A 19,710-nucleotide genomic window follows, 5' to 3' on the forward strand; every position below is an offset into this window, starting at 1 on the left:
TCTCTCTGTCGCCCCGGCTGGAGTGCAGTGGCGTGATCTCAGCTCATTCTCCTGCCGCAGCCTCCCGAGTAGCTGGGACTACAGGCGCCCACCACTGCGCCCAGCTAATTTTTTGTATTTTTAGTAGAGACGGGGTTTCACCGTAGTCTTGATCTCCTGACCTCGTGATCCACCTGCCTCGGCCTCCCAAAGTGCTGGGATTACAGGTGTGAGCCGCCGTGCCCGGCTCACTCTTTCTTTAAGAAACAAAAATACACCTGATGATCACAGCAGGCTAGATTCAATGGCCAAATCACAAAATCCAACTCATGAACTTGACCATCCAAGGGTCCTGTAAATTCTGACATCCAACTGGTTATCTTCATTTTAGAAAAGCCCTCAAAGGGTACTGTCCCTTGAATGTGGTCTTTATAAGCCCAATAAAAGATGAGAAAGATAAAACATGTGGGAATTTACCACCAGCAAGGAAACTCTTGATTTTGGTTAACATGTATTGTAGGAATAATGAAATCCTGACCCAGATCTTGTCCTTCATATCCAGGAAAGCGCTAACAACATGCTGCTTGAGTTGAGATTCAAGGAAAACCATTCCCGAAGACTTTGCTGAGATTCTTTCCTGGCTTATGCCATTCAATAAGCCCCATAAGGAAACTTTCACATATGAACAAAGGATTAGCTATAGGATGGTATAAAAGTCAGCACTGGATAAAGCCCTAGGCACATTTTATGTTTTCTCTACATACCACATGCTAAACCTTTTAGCACATCAGTATGCATAGATACGGCAAAGAGGAAGACATACTTACTATGTTAAGTCTACCTATTTGGAATTAATTCAGTCCATTATTACCTTCTTTTGATAGAAAATCATACCTCCTGCATTATGCAAGCAATAGCTGATTATTTGTAATAGTGTACAAACAATGGCAGGTATTCACTCCATCACAGGTTTCCTACCTCATCAAATGAAAAGGAATAATTAAATAAGAGATCCTAGTTTTCAAAAGCCTGGTTCATTTAATATTCATAACAACTTCAAAACTGAAAAATAATGTAATGCCTGTCAGATGATCTTCCATCCTTTGAAAAGGTTAGCAGAAGCTGCTGTGAGCAGTTCAGGTTGTGTATCACAGGGAATGGTAGCTGTATTGTAACACTAAGCTGTCTGTTATTTCAAACTGGTAATTTGTTCCTTCCTTCAATCTAAATGTACTATGGTTTTTGTTAGAGAGCTAACATGTATAATATGACGCTTTCCTGGGGTGAGTAAATTTTTTTTCTTCTCCTTGACTGATTCTTAACCATAGAATAATTTTCTAGCTAGCCCAGCTCTACGATGTCATCCTGACTCCTGACACCAAGGACATGACCCCACTCAGGATGTGAAGGGAACTGAAAGAGGGCACCCAGATTGAAAAGGGACTTCGCCTGGATGGGCAGTGTGGTATAGGGACGGTTGCAGACTCACTTAGGTGGGCAGTGTAGTATACGGAGGGCTATAGACTGACTTACGCAGGAGGAGTAGGTCTGAATCCTGACTGCTGAGTTTTTGCCAAGAACAAGTCCCTTAAATTTTTGAGTTTTTTAATCTTAAAAATAAGAGCCTTGAAGTTCATCTTTATTTCCATCTCTGATTCTGCAGTTGATAAAATTCTGTAGCTATTTCGATTGCATGTGGAAGCATTTTGTAAAATTTGAAGTGAGATTATGCATCTTTTTTTCTTGTAACACTTTTTAAGTACTGTATTTTCAGGTGGAACGATGGGAAAAGTAAAAGCAGGTCAAGCAGCAAAGCTAAACCCTTCATTTTACAGATGAGGAAACCAGTGGCATATCCTCGTGGGTCCTTGTGCCCTTCCACTCTGCCTCTTTTGTTAAACCCAGTGGCTTTGCATAAGTCACCAGAAGTCTTCCAATGTCATTTTATTAGACTGATTTCATTCGGATATCTTGGGACCCAGTGTTTTCTCGTTAGTCTTCATCAGCCTAAAATCATTTTAATCATGACCTTCCCGGAGCCCTGCCTGAATCACTGGCCTTGTGTATGACTCCTTTGCATTGACCGGATTGAGAATTTTCCATTCTCTCTTTCCCTCAAATGTCTGTTGCAATTTTCGTGAAACTTTTCACACTGTCCTTATTTTTACACAAAATCTGCAAAAAGAAAAATCTTTTCTTTTGCACGTTGTATTGTTGGTGCAAATGTAATTGCGGTTTCGGACCATGGATTTTAAATCAGAACTAGGCCTAAATACATCTTTATTAATCAAAATAGGAAACATTACAATCAACACATTTTTGCCAATGAGAAATAAGTTTGTTTATTCCTGTAGCATAAAACTCCGTGCTTTGGGATTCGGCAAACTCTTGGAAAGCACTTTCTGCATCCTGCTGGTTGTGGAAGCATTTTCTCTGCAAAAAGTTGTCGAGATACTTGAAGAAGTGGTAGTCAGTTGGCGAGAGGTCATGTGAATATGATGGATGAGGCAAAACTTCGTAGCCCAATTCATTCAACTTCTGAAGCGCCAGTTGTGTGATGTGCAGCTGGGCGTTGTCATGGAGAAGAATTGGGCCCTTTCTGTTGGCCGATGCCGGCTGCAGGCATGGCAGTTTTCGGTGCCTCTCGTCAATCTGCTGAGCATACTTCTCAGATGTAATGTTTTTGCTGGGATTCAGAAAGCTATAGTGGATCAGACCAGCAGCAGCCCACCAAACAGTGACCAGGACCTTTTTTTTTTTTTTTTTTTTTTTGCAAGTTTGGCTTTGGAGCTTCTCAGTCCAACAGCTGAGCTGGTTGTCACTGATTGTCATATAAAATTCAGTTTTCGTCGCACATCACAACCCGACCGAGAAATGGTTCATTGTTATTGCATAGAATAAGAGAAGATGACGCTTCCACACAACAATTTTTTTTTTGCTCGGCTCATGAGGCACCCAGTTAGCGAGTTTTTTCACCTTTCCAATTTGCTTCAAATGCAGAACGACCGTAGAATGGTTGATGTTGAATTCTTCAGCAACTTCTCGTGTAGTCATAAGAGAATCAGTTTGATGACTGCTCTCAAGTAGTCGTTGTCAACTTCCAATGGTCAGCCACTATGCTCCTCAACTTCAAGGCCCTTGTCTCCTTTGCAAAGCTTCTTGAACCACCACTGCACTGTACGTTCATTAGCAGTTCCTGGGCCAAATGCATTGTTGATATTGCAAGTTGTCTCCACTGCTTTACGACCTATTTTGAACTCGAATAAGAAAGTCACTCAAATTCGCTTTTTGTCTGACATCATTTCCATAGTCTAAAATAAACATAAACAGCAAGTAATAAGTCATTAGCAAAAACGCATAAAGCGAGAAATGCCCATTAAAATGATATATAACATAACCACATTTATTTAAGAATGTATTCCAATATCAAATGGCAAATTCCAACAGTGCAAAAACCGCAATTACTTTTGCATTCACCTATAATAAAGGTTTTCAAAGTAGTTGTTATCTCAAAGCTGGTTTAAGATATTGTAAGATATGAAGTCAAATGTTCTGTACTGCACTTTTATACAGTTGATACAGAGAAAATCAACATTATATTTGAAACTACAGATTTAAAATGTTTCTCTGAAAATATTCAAGAGGTCTAGTATGAAACTGATTCATTTAAGCAAAAATATTATAAGTGTATCTTTCAGTTTCGTTAGATTTGATTACCTTGCATTCTTAACATGCTTTACCTTTAAATTTAATTTTCTTTGCGTACTGTGTTGAGCACTCATGATAGTTTTTTTTACTATGGTTAGTTTTATTTGCTTTCATTTTATTTTCTTTATAACCTATTTTTCCTCTCCTGTCCACCTGATTTTTGAATTGTTTGTCTGTATATAGCTATAGACATAGATGCTACTGGCTTAGATGCAGAAGAAAATGATATTCCAGCAAACCACCGCTCCCCTAAACCCAGTGCAAACAGTGTAACGTCACCCCACTCCAAAGAGAAAAGAATGCCCTTCTTTAAGAAGGTAACATTAACTTCGAAGCTCCCATTGTCCACCTGCTCAACTGCACTGCGTCACATTTCTAGTCCTGTTGACTGTCTGTGTCCTTTGACAAGCCAATAACGTGCATGCTCTGTTATTTGTTTCTTTTCCATGCTGCTGTAGCTAAGCAGAAGCAGAAATCGGTAAGTATACATTGACATAAGCTGTGTTTATCCTGCCACTGGCATCATTAGCATTAATTCCCACAGTTGTATTAAATACAATCATTTCTGTCCCAAGCAAAGAACCTATCAACAGCTAATTGAGTTCATGCATTTCAAACCAACTAAATTCAGGGAGTGACCTGTTAAAACACCATTACAGTACTTATCCTTTTTGATGGAATAATATCTACCACCAAGGGAATTTGTTTCAACATTCAAGATGTCAAACACCGACAGCTCCATATAATGCACCTAAATTGTGCATGCTTATTCTGTCTCTTTCTTTTATCCAGAAATTTAACTTATGATCAAACATATTAAAGCAGTTGTTAAATTCTGACTTACGATATCCAGATACATAGCTTGTACTAAAAAAAAAAAAGTATTCAAGTTTTAATTTAGTCAGTATTTAAACTTCTAATCCACTAGGTGCAAAATCTGCAGATGAACAAGACCAGTGGAAAACTGCAGGCTTGTTTTGGCGGTTTACTGTGAGTTTTTCCTATTGTCATATATAAATATTCTCCCGATGTTCTTGCCTTCTCCATCAGTCAGATTTTAGCATCTCACCCGTTGGACAGTGCAGCCGGTGGTCATGCCTACAGCCTTTGCCATTGGCCATCCGAGATGCTACACAGTGAGGCTGCTTGTCCCCTAAATGAAAACTATAGGGTATTCCTGAACTCTCGTTACTTCAGACAAAGCCTGTTTCCTCTCACCCATTTTGTAGCCTTAAAGCATTATTTTTTAAGGACCACTACCCTTCCCACAAATTTCCCTTTTTTTTCCCCTGTTTTACCCATCAGTTTCCACAGCTACCATGCTGTCTTTTAGAGTCATACTAATGTTGCCAAATGTGGCAAAACCATGGATATATTCTCACATGCAGATGTGATGTCAAGTCTATCTATCCTCTGCCCCCAAACTCTCCACATAATGAACACTTTTCCACTGCAAACAAGTATTTTGGTTTGTGGAGGAACTCAACTCGTTAATGAGGTGTCAGATACTGAACTGTAAAGTTGGCTTTTTTTAAATCAATTATGATTACTTTAATAAGGGAAAACTTCAGCACTCCGGGCAAACATTGCAACACTTGGATTTTTATGTTAACATAGCCTCAGCTTGATGTTCACCCACAACAGTGGGCCCGTCTCTGGGGTCCGATCTTCTTGTTATAGCTAAAGCTTGCAGCCAAGTGACTAACAGTGTCCATCATTCAGAAGCTTAGAAAATCAGCATCGCTAAGACATTCGGGCCTTGACAGAGAAGGAACGTGAGCTAAAACCATGTTTGTCAAGATAGGTTTTTGAAGTTTGCTTACCTTTAAATTCTAAAACTTGAAAAACGTTTATCACAATTTTTTCACTAAATAAATTGAGCAGGCAGGGCGCAATGGCTCACACCTGTAATCCCAGCCCTTTAGGAGGCTGAGACAGGTGAATCACCTGTGGTCAGGAGTTTGAGACCAGCCTGGCCAACATGGTGAAACCTCGTCTCTGCTAAAAATACAAAAAAATTAGCCTGGCATGGTGGCAGGCACCTGTAATCCCAGCTACTTGGGAGGCTGAGGCAGAAGAATTGCTTGAACCCGGAGGGCGGAGATTGCAGTGAGCCGAGACTGTGCCACTGCGCTCCAGCCTGGGCAACAGAGCTAGACAACTCTGTCTCAAAAAAAAAAAAAAAAAAGAAAAAGAAAAAAAAATCCAGCTAAATAGGGTTAACAGGAAAGAGTAGATAAAAATGATGGTGTCATTCTTCACAGGGCACAAAGCACCAATATTCCATCAAATAAGGTAATTTCTGTAGCTACCCTATTAAGAAGCTGATTGATTACCAGCAATGGGTGACCCTTTGCTAGTTGGCAGTTATAGATCGAAGGAACCAAAGACCTATCAAACACTGCGCCACTTCAGAATTAAAGTCTTGAGATAAAATTTCTTGGTAGCTATTATTAAAATGCAGGAAATTTACATTCCTAATTTCAACAGTGGAAAAGGTGTTCTTACACCGCATAGTTATAAGGACTTGGCTTCTAAACATTTTCAGTATGATCCCAGGTGGTATAAATGAAATAACTGAAGAAATATGCTTATGATGCCTTCGGCACTGGTATTCATTCTTCTTATGTTATTGATAATGTGGTTAACATCAATGTAGAATTCAAAAACAAAACAACAGCCTGAGATGCAATGAGAAGATTGTTTTCTATGTTTTAGGTTGCTTTTAGAGTAGTGCTTGTGTGGTATGTGTGCTGTCACTGTATTATGTTTGTCTTTTTTTTTTCTGTTCAAAACTGTATTCTACCTTGATTGTGTCAATTAAAATTTAATTCTGAATGCTAGGTGAAATTTTAGGCAGTGAAATTTGACAGCACAGTCATGGTAATATTTTTCTCCCCTCTGATTATATTGTCTGTGACTACGGGTAAAATCTCAGATGGAAGCTTTTGAATTTGAAATGCTTTTTAATTCCCCCCCTGAGGCAATGTGAATTCAAATGAAGCCAGAAAAGTTTGTAATGGGCAATTTTGAGCAACAATAAAATGTTCTTGAGTGACGGGCAGATGCAAAAATGACATTCATATCTGCACATCAGTGTACTGAATTCTTAAAATCGTTTACAGAACATTTTTCTGTTGGTGTGTGTGATTCTCAAGTTATATTTTTTGACACTCCTTAGCCAGAAAGATTCATATAGCAATGATTTGCTTATCGCAGTGTCTAAGGCCATATCGCTCTTATGCATTTTTTTTAAAAAGTCATTTTTGGGTCAATTTAGTATTTTATGCTATCAAAAGAGCCAACTTTAATATAAACCAATTAGCTGTTACCTAATTTTTGGAAAGATGTTATTTAACCATTTTATTTGAAGCAATTAACCTGAAAAGTGTTGATAGTTTTAGAAATTGCTACAAAATTTAGCTCCTCCCCTCTTATTAAAAAGAAAGAAATTACTGCAGAAAGATGTGATTAGTTATCTGACAGAAAACTACTTTTGAGAATCATATTAGATATGCACATTGATAATGAACCTTTTGAGACCACTATAGCATGGTTGAATATATGATTATACATTAATCACCTTCCCTCGAAGACACATAAACCTTACCTTTGAAGTACCAAGGTATAGAAACCAAAAAATCCAAAAGCATTAATCACTAAGCTGTGATCAGGGATCATGATTACTGTTTACTAAAATAAGCATGCATGCTCATTTAAACTCTCACAGTAAAATAGAATTTTGACAGTAGTGAGAGTTACTATATTTTGAGATTAGGTAAAAAGTGCTGGTAGTGAGAGTTACAATATTTTGAAATGAGGTTTTACACAGGTAAGACAAACAACTAAGATGCAAAGGTAATGCAATCTTTCTTTCCTCTGTAATTAGCCATGTTAGGTCTAATCACTACAACTCTGTAGAAAATTGAAACGCAGCTGAAAAGCAATATTAACTTCTAGTCAAGCCTAAAGCACCTATCTTGCATGAGGCATGTTTCTCTTTGTTCTATCAACTAGTTTTTGTTCAAAAGCAGCATCTCTTGCTTCAGGAACGAATAGGGCTGAGCATTTCTTGAGATGAGCAAGAAAACTGTAGACAACAGTAACTTGGAACTTTAGGAAAATGAACCCACCAATCTTTGATCGGGTTTATGTAGAAAAGAGGCAAGTGGGGAAAATAAAATGTCTGGAAAGCCAGTGCCTCGTATTACAGAGTTCAGAAAGAGTAACTTATACGTAAAATATTTATGTTCTACCTGCCTGTGAAATGTCTAAAAGCCTCTCCTCTCTCTGCAGACAGAGCACACTCCTCCGTATGATGTGGTACCTTCCATGCGACCAGTGGTCCTAGTGGGCCCTTCTCTGAAGGGCTATGAGGTGGGTAGCAGCCTTCCACAGGATGCTTGACTTGCATGCTGAACTTCTTTGTGATGCTGCCTCCTACTCCTGACCCTCTCTCTGAATTTTACAGCTTAAGGAGCCAATTGTAGAGCTTAGAGAGCTCACAGCAGCAAAGCATGTTGTTCTGCAAGCTGTGGTATACACTGCTTCGTCCTTTTCCTGTTTTGTTTACCTGACAGTTGCTTTGAAGATTTCTGCTAGCTGCAGTGTACTCAGTCCAGGAAATAGTGTCAAATGGAGACCGACTGAAACCACTTGCAATGTTATCTGTCACTAAAACATCATGATAAGCTCAGTTTAGTTGTCATTGCATCAGAACTCAGAAGCAGAAAAATGCAGCAATCTCGTATTGCTACTCATTCCAAATGCGAAGCTCAGGTTTCAAGCGTTCCTAAGAGAAGTAAAATTGTTTTATTACCATTAGTAATGTTTTTTTTTGGTCATATCTTAATTTATTGCTTGCTCAATTGCAGGTCACAGATATGATGCAAAAAGCGCTGTTTGACTTTTTAAAACACAGATTTGAAGGGCGGTGAGTATTTCAGCATACTGGGTTTTGTGGATTTTGTCTTAAAGATGGCAAAACCCTGCTGGGACAGGCGTGTGATTCCAAGAGAATAAGGCCCTCTGATGTCTATATGATGACAAGAAATAAGTTTCACTCAATTTAATCTGATTCAATCAATATTTATCATATTTGCTTTATACATCCTTAACCCGATATCTAGTTCCTGTACCTGCATCCATAAGCTGACCTTGGGCAGGACGCCACTGGCCAGTCTCACCCTCAATTCATGGTCAGCTGGCCCTCTATTGCTGCCCAGGCATCGCACTAAATATCCCTCTTCCATTCACTTTTTCTCTTTTCTAAAAGACTTCTGTGCCATCTCCCCCTCCTTAAACCTCTGATAACCCCTTCTCATCTCACGCTCCCCCAGTGAACTTGCTTCCCTGTGTCATTGAGAAAATAGAGGCAAATGGAGGAGAACACCCAGGCATTTCCACAACCCCACCTGTGGAGTTGCATGTTTGCCTGGATGCTCTGTTTTATCTCCAATGACTATGTTCCCAGCAAGGGCCAACCCACCACGTGGGCACTAGATCTCATTCCCCATCCCCTCTCTGCTAGAAGTATCCATACACAGCTGTAATCATCCTTTGCTCTCTCCTCATCAGTATTTCCTGTTCTAATGGAAACTCCATCACCATGTAAAAATGTTACTTCCTCTCACATTTGACCTCATATTGCTCTAGGGGTGTCATTTTTTTTCTTTTCTTTACAGGAAGATTCCTTGAAAGAATTGAGTATACTGGCTTTCCGTCCACTTTCTTCAGCCTACCCCAGTTATGTTTTCACCCACACCACTCAGCTAAACTAGTCATGTCAAGATCACCCATGACCTTCACATTGCTAAATCCAGGGATAAATTTTCAGCCCTAATCTTACTTGACCGTGAACAATAGTTGACATGGTAGATTATTCCATCCTCTTTGAAATACTTTATTTGCTTGGTTTCTGGAACCACACTTTCCTGGTTTTCCTTCTGTCACACTGACTGCTCCTTTGTCTCCTTTGCTGGTACTTCCTCATCAACTGGAAATCTTGGACAGCCCAGGGCTAAGCTCTATGATGTCTTTGATCTACGTTCCTTTAGTGATTTCATTCAGCATCAGATTTTTAAATTCCATTCCTTTGCAAGTCTTTCCTCTAAATTCTAGACCCATGTATACAACTGCCTATTCATTATCACTACTAAGCTTTCTAATGGACTTTTCAAATGTAACCTCCCCCAAAACTTACTCCTGCCATGGTCTTCCCTATCTCAATTAATAGCTTCTTCGTCTTCCCGTCCCAAGACCCTTCAGCCCAGGTCATTATCCTTGACTATACTTTCTCTCTTATATTTCATATGCAAATGCTGTTGTCTGTATCTTCAAAATATATTCAGAATCGAAGCCCTTCTCACACATCCTCTGCCACCATTTTGGTCTGAGACATCTTTATCTCTTTCCTGGATCATTGCAACAGCCTCCCATCTTGTCTCCTTGCTTCTGTGGTTGTTCCCTTAAAGTCTGTGCTCAGGTCAGCTGCTGCATGACCCTGTTAAGATGTGAGCTAGTGCTCACCACTCCTTTACTCAAAACCATCCAGTGACTTCTTTTTTTCCTCTGAGTAGAAACCAAAGTCCTACAGTGGCCTACATGACCTCCTATGGTCTATTCTTCCACACGCCCTTACCTAGATTTTCTCTTGCTGCTCTTCCTTCACTCATTCTCACCCTGCCGTACTTACTCCCTTGCTCTTCTGAGTGTTCCAGACAGATGGATTACATGATCACCTCAGGGCCTTGGCACTTTGCGGTTCCTTCTGCTAGGAACACTTTTCCCTCAGATATTCTCCTTGGTATACGTGTGTACATGTATGCACACATACACATGCACACATTTGTTCTGTGTCTCTCCTTTCCCTTTGTTTTCCAGTGCTCTTTTATGTATTTCCAGTACCATTTTTGTTTATTGTCATTCTCCCATAACTAGACGATAAACTCCATGAAGGCAGGGTTTGAGAATGTTTTGTGAACTGTTGTGTTCTCAGTGCCTGGAGCAGTACTCCACCTGAGCAGTGGCCAGATGAATTTTGAATGAACGTCTGCTGCGTACTCTCTGCTAGAGAAATGCGGAGATGGTGAAGCCAGTCTCTGCCTACAAAGAGCTCTCATGGAAACCACAAATTGAAACCTGTAGCAGTAACACTGAATATAAGTAAAAGGGCAACTTGGTATATGCATGCACAAGGTGCAGGTAGCATAAAGGGAGGTGTGAGTAACACCAACTTCAGGACATCCACACCTGGAAGAGTTTTTAAATGGTGCCTAAGATTTGACCAAATGGATTACAGGGAAGAGAAGGGTATGTTCAGCAGATGGTATATAGTGTGTGAAGGCTTTGAGGTATGACACAGCATTACGTGTAAGGCAACTCACACCCAGATCTTAAAGGACCTGGGTAAGGAGTGACTGGTAACAAACCCAAGGGTCATATGTAGTGCGTCACGCCAGTGGCCTTGGACTTAATCCTTTATTTCTCCTCCTCTTCCCCTGTCACTATTCGACTTGCCTCAGTAAGTATTTATTGAGTATATTCTATGTGCCAGGCATTGTGAGGAGCAAAAATAGACAAGGGCCTTGGCTTTGTGGAGCTTAAAGTCTATTGAAAGGCAGTCTTGAATCAGATAATTAATGGGTGCCATCATTGAATGTTAAGCCAGCTCCTGAAGCATCAAAGACATGACTAGAGTCCAAAATGGAAACCTCAAAGTTTAAGAGCAGGTTATTACAGGGGACCTGGAACATACAGGGCTAGTGTATATTTCTGTATTTTTAACCAGATAAATGCAGTGCTTCTCTTCTCCACATTCCTTTCCTCCTCCCATCCTAACAACGCGACTACAATAGATCAGGAGTCCCCAACCCCCGGGTCACAGATCAGTACTGGTCCATGGCCTGCTAGGGGCCACACAGCAGGGGGTGAGTGGTAGGGGAGTGCGCAAAGCTTCATCTGTATTTACAGCCACTCCTCATCACTCACACATTACTGCCTGAGCTCAGCCTCTTGTCAGATCAGCAGCGGCATATTAGATTCTCATAGGAGCACAAACTCTACTGTGAACTCTGCATGCGAGGGATCTAGGTTACATGCTCCTAAGGACAGTCTAACGCCTGGTGTTCTTTCACTGTCTCCCATCAACCCCAGAAGGGACCATCTAGTTGCAGGAAAACAAGCTCAGGGCTCCCACTGATTCTACATTATGGTGAGTTGTATAATCATTTCATTATATATTCCAATGTAATAATAATAGAAAGTGCACAATAAATGTAATGTGCCTGAATCATCTCAAAACCATCTCCCCAATCCTACCAAACCGGTCCATGGAAAAGTTGTCTTTAATGAAACTGGTCCCTGGTGCCAAAAAGGTTGGGGACTGCTGCAATAGATAGTATTTGTTGGTTTCAGGATTCTTTTAGATTTCTTACTATGGTACTTTCTTTCTAGACCACACCTACTACTACAACCATTTCTAATTTATATTGACTTTTGGCAGAGGAGGCAAGGGCAGGAAGGAAACTTTTATAGGAGGACAAGTCTTGTTAGTAGGTGATCAAGCAGGCTGGGCATGCTGGCTCATGCCTGTAATCCCAGCACTTTGGGAGGCCGAGGTGGGTGGATCATGAGGTCAGGTGTTCGAGACCAGCTTGGCCAACATGGCGAAACCTCGTCTTTACTAAAGATACGAAAATTAGCTGGGCATGTTGGCGGGTGCCTGCAGTCCCAGCTACTTGGGAAGCTGAGGCAGGAGAATTGCTTGAACCCGGGAGGCGGATGTTGCAGTGAGCCAAGATCGTGCCACTGCACTCCAGCCTGGGCAACAGAGTGAGACTCTGTCTAAAAAAAAAAAAAAAAAAAAAAGTGATCAGGCAAAGAACAGAGAGAATGAGGAAAACAAAAACTATTATAAGTTTCGAGGTATGAAAAGACTTTATAATCAAGGTCTTCTAATCAAATTAAGAAATATTTTTCAGTTTGTGACAGAAAAATAGAACCTTTACCTTGGACCAAGGCTACTAGGCACTGGCCAAGTATAAAAGGCATACCTCTAATCTGCTCCATTTAGGTTTTGTTTCTTTACCCTTGGCTCTGTCATTTATCACAATTTGGAATTGTCAACATGAGCCTGAACACTAAAAAAAATTCTGCTAACAAAGGCACTGTGTTTTCCATGCCTGAGTCAACCCACTGCCCTTTCCTAAATGCCAAAGATGGGGAAATGGGATGGAATTTCCTGAATTACTACTTGTACTTAAACCTGAGTAAGTTTTGAATTTGGAAGACACATTCCAGCCAGAGAGGGTGGATTTTGTACCCATGTTAGAGTGTATCAGCCACTCAGATTGGTTTTATTTAAGAAACAGATAAACAAAATATCTTAAAGTATCTGTTATTTCTAGCCAGAAGTAACTTCCCTATGGTTTAATTAATAGACCTGTCTTGACTTATCTTGACTTTTAGAGCTGGGGTTCTATATTCTAGCCCTGTTGTCCCCATTTAACAGTCCTCAGAGGAAGAAACGAGTCCATAAGGCGGAATTTAAAAGCTGTGTACAAATTTAACATTTTTACCCATGGCAAGACATCTAGAGTAACTGAATTATTGACTGTCTTTGCTTTTGGCAAGGGAAGACAGCAATAGAGGATGAAAATTCAACAAAAGCATCAGGTGTGTATGTACATATGACATTCTAAAAGGGAAAAATGAATTATTCCTTAATTATCTATTAAATAAGCTAAATTTATTTTTCAAAAATGTTTAAGCCCAAGAGGAGAAAATAGGAAAGGAAATGTTAGTTATGCAAAAGGTTCTAGGTAGTCAAGAATTCCTTTTTCTTTTCTGAAACCCACTTAAATTCATTTGCAGCGGCCCTGGGGGGTTGTCAGAATCACATTCTGGTTGTTAAGTAGCATCAGTGTGTCAGATCAAAGAAGAAATAAATCATCCTCCTTCTCCTGTTGTGTGCAATAAAGTAGCCCATTCAAAACTGGATTCGCAGTAACCAACTGTGTCATGTGAACAAAGCAATCTTCAGATTCACCTTTTAGGATGGTGACAGGTAAATTAACAAGGAAATTGAGAACAAGAAGGAAAGCTACCTGGGATAAATTCAGGTTTTTTTTTTTTTTTTTTTCTTCAGTGACTTTCAAAACGTCAGCAATCAGCCCTGAAATGTTTGGAATGCATACTGAATTGCTATAGGGATAAAATATACCATTGCCAGAATCTTCTGCAGGACAATCTTACTAGAAACCAATAATCCTGAGGCTGGGCGCAGTGGCTGTCGCCTGTAATCCCAGCACTTTAGGAGGCTGAGGCAGGCAGATCACTTGAGGCCAGGAGTTTGAGACCAGCCTGGCCAACATGGTGAAACCTTTTTCTACTAAAAGTACAAAAATTAGCTGGGCGCAGTGGTGGGCACCTGTAATCCCAGCTACTCAGGAGGTCGAGGCAGGAGAATCGCCTGAACCCAGGAGACGGAGGGTGCAGTGAGCCAAGATCACGCCATTGCATTCTAGCCTAGGTGACACAGCGAGACTCTGTCTTAAAAAAATAAATAAAATAAAAAGTTGTTTATCTCATGGAAACCACGAGGAAAATACACAAGAAAAAGTACATTAGGCTGGGCGCAGCGGTTCATACCTGTAATCCCAGCACTTCAGGAGGCTAAGAGAGGAGGACTGCTTGAGCTCAGAAGTTTGAGACCAGCCTGGGCAACATAATGAGGCCCTGTTTCAATAAAAAACAAACAAACAAACAAAAATACTAGCTAGGTGTGGTGGCATGCACCTGTAGTCCCAGCTACTCAGGAGGCGGAGCCAGGGGGATCACTTGAACCTGGGAGGTTGAGGCTGCAGTGAGCAATGATTACACCATTGCACTCCAGCCTGGGTGACAGTGAGATGCCATCTAAAAAAAAAAAACACAAAAACCACACACATTATATGACATAGTTCATTTGACTATTATTTACATAGTTTCAATAAATATTAAACATGGAGCCAGCCAAAATTAATTTGTCTATATGAATCTCTCTGGGACATTCTAGCCTGTTGTAGTCTAGATCATTCTTTCTGTGCTGGGTGTCATTCTGGAACATTCTGTGTTATATCCTTGGGGATTCCTTTCACCTTTCTTTTGGGTTGAAGCTCCTGTTTCCCAGGTCCCTTGATTTCTTTCCAGCTTTACTGTCATTTTTCAAAAACCTTCTCCAGCCATTTCCCTAGGAAGGGTACATACACGTTTTTTTCAATAGCCTGCATGTTTACAAACCTGTTTAATTGCTTGTTTAAATGGTTATGGAATTCTGATTGAAATAGTTTTCTCTCCAAATTTTGAAGGCTTTTTGCTCCACCATCTTGTGGCCTCCATTGTTGCTTTGAGAAGTACAAAGCAATCTAGTGTTTGACCCTTTGGGACCTGTCTTTTTCCTCTGAAAGCTTATGGGTTTCTCTTTGTCCCCAGTGTTATGAAATTTATAAAAATATGTCTTGGTGTGGATCTTTCAACCCGTGTGCCGGACCCTTTCAATTCGGAAAATCAGACCCTTAATTCTGGAATTAATTCTTTATTTTCTTTCCTCTGTCTTCTTCTTTAAATCTTTTTCTGAACTCCTGTAATTTGGAATTTGAACCTCTTGGGTGATCTCTACTTTTCTTACCTTTCTTCTCCTGTTTTTCAACTATTTTCTGTTTTACCCTTTGGAGATGTTACCTTTCTTTTAACCCTTCTTTTGATTTTTTTTCTATTTCTATTATCATGTTATTTCCAAAAGCTCTTATTCTAAATCTTTAAATAGAAATGTTTTAGTTTAATAGATAAAACCATCTCTTAGCTTTTAACTATGAATAATTGTCATAGTTGATTTTTCTGTTTGTTTTGGTCTCTCATGTTAGAGGTTTTCTGAAGACGCCTGACCAACAGTCCTGTGCTCAAATTTTAAAATAAGACATAAAATAATTAATCAGAAGTTCTGTGCTCAGAGGTGGAGCTTGTCAACTTTGTGTTTCTGTGTATGGCAATCTTGCCAGACAATTTACATAGGAAACCTCCAATATCATTATCTTTGGGTCTTTACTCTTTGGCAGTCAGATTCCCCAGAGAAGAATCTTCCATTCTGACCCCTGGGGATAGAAATATAAGCCTAGCTAACAAAATTTTACAATGAGGAAAAAGGCTGAAGACTCAACATTCAGAATCCTTTCTTTTCCATCCAGTATTCCCTGCTCCTGTTCTGTATAGGGTGCCCTGGTCAGAGGCCCTCTTGTATTGCCTGCAAGACAACAAATCAAGGGTCTTCTACCACACAGGAAAAGAATTGTCACTTGGCTATCTGATATTATGAAGGGTCAGTGGAGGGCTGTAACTGAAACAGATTTTTTAACCAAACCTTTCCTTTTCACCCCACCTTCATTCACTACCTTCTTTAGAAATACTGTGAGCCTTCAATTTTGCTTCACAGCTTTTTCCTACTGCTGACTTGAATATTCAGCTTTCTCCAGTCTAAGTCATTTGCTATTTCCAGCTCCCAAATTTTGTTGCTCTCATTTCTACCTTATCTAAAATCATACTCCCAATTCATTATTGTCTCTCATAATACCCTGTATGTTCTTTCCACAACAATCATCATCTTTAATTATTTTCCTTTATTATTTATCTCTGCCACTAGACCATTAGCTATCTGAGGGAAGACTGGTTCTTATTTATTTTTAATGCCTATATCAGCACTGAACTATGGCACAGAGGCTAGGAATATAGGGTCAGGAGTCTGGGTTCAAATCCCAGATCTCCCACTTAGTAAGTACATACCCTTAGATAAATAATCTGTGAGTCTCATTTTTCATCAGCAACAATGGGATAATAGTAAACGGTTCTCCTAGAGCTTTTTGGATGATTTAGTAATTCACATAAAGTGCTTAGTACTTATCTGACACTTGTAAGCAACCAATAAATGCAATGCAAGGCAGGTGCAGGATAGGGCCGGGCGTGGTGGCTCACACCTGTAATCGCAGCACTTTGGAAGGCCGAGGCAGGCGGATCACTTGAGGCCAGGAATTCGAGACCAGCCTCGATAGTGAAACCCCCTCTCTACTAAAAATACAAAAATTAGCCGGGTGTGGTGGCACACACCTGTAATCCCAGCTACTCCAGAGGCTGAGGCAGGAGAATCACTTGAACCTGGGAGGTGGAGATTGCAGTGAGCCGAGAACGCGCCACTGCATTGCAGCCTGGGCGAGACTCTGTCTCAAAACAAACAAAAAACAAAGTAAGGCAGGTGCAAGATAAACAAAAATGAGTAAGTAAAAAAAAAAAAAATGAATAAGTATCCTAACACATATGGTTTGAAAATATGGTCGCTATGTTTTCATACTTGGATGAATTTGGGGCATACACTTCTATCCCCTTTGATTAGACCAATAACCTTAAGGTCTTCTGTGACTTTTTTCTCCAACAGAATATCCATCACAAGGGTCACCGCTGACATCTCGCTTGCCAAACGCTCAGTATTAAACAATCCCAGTAAGCATGCAATAATAGAAAGATCCAACACAAGGTCAAGCTTAGGTAAGTCTGTGCAATGAGCTTAAGCTTTTTAAACTCTCCTCTCCCGATGTTGATGATGAGAAGATCTAACAAGATGATAATTCCATGTGTCACAGAGTATAGAAAAAACAGGTGTGTGCTGCCAGTAGCTGTTGCTATGGTCTGACTGATTTCATGGTGTGGAAGGATTTGTTATGATAGTTTCAAGTTAAGAATTCCACAGGCTGTCAGAATTAATGTTTTGGTTGTGGTTTGTTTTCACTAACGTGAGCTTTGGTGTCTGCAGACGCTAAGATCTCCTGGCTTTGCATCAGTGTTACCATGAGCAAGTTTATTAATCTTTTGAAGGTTCCATTTCCTCATCCTAAAAAAGAAATAACTACCTCGTAGAATCATTGCAAGGAGTAAACATGATGTGTGCTCAATAAATGATAGCCATTATTATCCTAAATATTCCTTAATTCCTGCTGTATATCAATAATGAAATCATTCTCAGGAGAGTATAATTTGTGGGTGTGGAAATTGGTAAAGGATGAAGTCAATTACTGGCTATATTTATTGATAGATATCGATATGTTTATTTGTAAAAACAGTGTAGGGAGTTATTGTGTTTACAGGGGTGGTATGTGGATACTGCTTATTAACATGTACCGAATTGATCACATTGAGACCCTTCAGCTGCTATTTAATCTTTTTGGTATGTGCTTGGAGTTTTAGGTTAATCACTGTTACACATGTTGCTTATTGGATGGTTAGGTTTCTGTTTTTATAAAGTAAACTTTCTGAGAGTTGTGTCAGATCTTTGAGCTTAGTTTTTCTCTGTTTATAGGTTAGATATACAAATCCTCTGAGAGGCTGGTTTCTAACACAGAAGTTCTTCATTTACTCTGAAGTATGATTATATAAATAATAGAAAAACTATTATAAATAATAAGCTTTATCTGTTGGCAATGAGCATGATACATTATGGAACTCAGTTTTGTTTCTCACCTAACAACCCTTCATTGGCAAAACTTCAGTAACAGGTTTAGAAATATATTTGAGGAAAAAATGTAATCATGTGTTTTGCTTATAGCAATTCCTTTTTATGTCCTTATCATGTGTCACAGTTAAAACTCTTTCCACACATCATCTGATGCTCACAAGAGTTACTTTTTATTTTGACTTTTTTGAGAGAGGGTCGCACTCTGTTACCCAGGTTGGAGTACAGTGGTGTGGATCATGGCTCACTGCACCTTGACCTCATGAGCTCAATCAAACCTCCCACCTCAGCCTCCTATCTGGGACTACAGGCATATGCCGCTACATCGGGCTAATTTTTTGTAGAGATGGAGTCTCACTGTGTTGGCCAGGTTGGTCTCGAATTCCCAGGCTCAGGCAATCCTCCTGCCTTGGCCTCCTAAAGTGCCAGGACTATAGGTATGAGCCACTGCACCTGGCCAAGAATTATTATAAAATGCTCATTTCATAAATTAAACTGAATTAACAAAGTCAAGTAATTTTTGAGACTCATCAGTGGAATCAATTAGGTAACAGATTTCTTTAGATTGCCAAGATTTTTTTTACAACTACTGATTATACATTGTTTTTACATGAATCTTCCAGTCTATGTATTTCATTGAGCATACACTAGATACCAAATATCATGTGAAAGCCCGCGAATAAAAAAATAAACTGATGAAGCTCCTTCCCTCAAGGAGCTGGGTGTAGCCATAAGGCGAATCGGTGAAGAGCCTGTTGAGATAGAGGGCCATGAGCAAAGTGGTCCAGCCATGAACTGGCTTGCCAAAGGGCTGATGCTGCAGAAGGCACAAGGAAAGGCTTTCCCAGGGAGCTGATCCTGAGCTGAGACTTGAAGCTGGCAGGATTTAGCCAAGAAAAAAGGGAGAGAAGTGGAGAGGGTGATAGTGATTTGAGACAGTGAAAGCCACAACAGGCTTCTGAAAAACATAGGTGCTTCATTTAAGCTAAAATACATGGTTTTAAAAACAAGGACATGGGAGATGACACCAGAGGGAGAGGCAGGGGTAAGACATGAAAAGGTTGGAGCTTATTTGTATTAGTCTGTTTTCAAGAAAAAATGTGATCATGTGTTTTGCTTATAGCAATTTCCTTTTTATGTCCTTATCTGTCACACTTAAAACTCCACACATCATTTGACGCTCACAAGAATTACTGCTAATAAAGACATACCCGAGACTGGGTAATTTACAAAGGAAAGAGGTTTAATGGAATCACAGTTCCAAATAGCTAGTGAGGCCTCACAATCATGGTAGACAGCGAAGGAGGAGCAAAGTCACATCTTACATGGCAGCAGGCAAGAGAGAGCATGTGCAGGGGAACTCCCCTTTATGAAACCATTAGATCTCATGAGACTCATTCACTATCAGGAGAACTGCATGGGAAAGACCAACTCCCATGATTCAATTACCCCCCACCAGGTCCCTCCTATGACAAGTGGGAATTATGGGA

General features: G+C 40.0%; 1 protein-coding gene across 6 annotated transcripts in view; it reads left to right on the top strand.

Annotated features, from left to right (window-relative positions):
- The window catches only part of CACNB2 (calcium voltage-gated channel auxiliary subunit beta 2), a 404,032-nt gene that overhangs the window by 371,188 nt on the left and 13,134 nt on the right, over nt 1-19,710 (top strand). For 3 of the 6 annotated variants that reach the window (XM_032165854.2, XM_058432056.1, XM_032165922.2), the window contains 4 exons: nt 3,871-4,004; nt 7,984-8,064; nt 8,562-8,620; nt 17,150-17,259. In XM_032165854.2, coding sequence (XP_032021745.1) covers nt 3,871-4,004; nt 7,984-8,064; nt 8,562-8,620; nt 17,150-17,259 — 384 coding nt within the window. Of the gene's footprint in view, nt 1-3,870; nt 4,005-4,145; nt 4,166-7,983; nt 8,065-8,561; nt 8,621-17,149; nt 17,260-19,710 lie in introns of all 6 variants that reach the window. The other 3 variants (XM_032165884.2, XM_058432061.1, XM_032166009.2) reach the window with 1 other exon arrangement.

The sequence above is a fragment of the Hylobates moloch genome, unplaced genomic scaffold (genome assembly GCF_009828535.3).
Source record: "Hylobates moloch isolate HMO894 unplaced genomic scaffold, HMol_V3 SCAFFOLD_2, whole genome shotgun sequence".
Lineage (NCBI taxonomy): Eukaryota > Metazoa > Chordata > Mammalia > Primates > Hylobatidae > Hylobates > Hylobates moloch.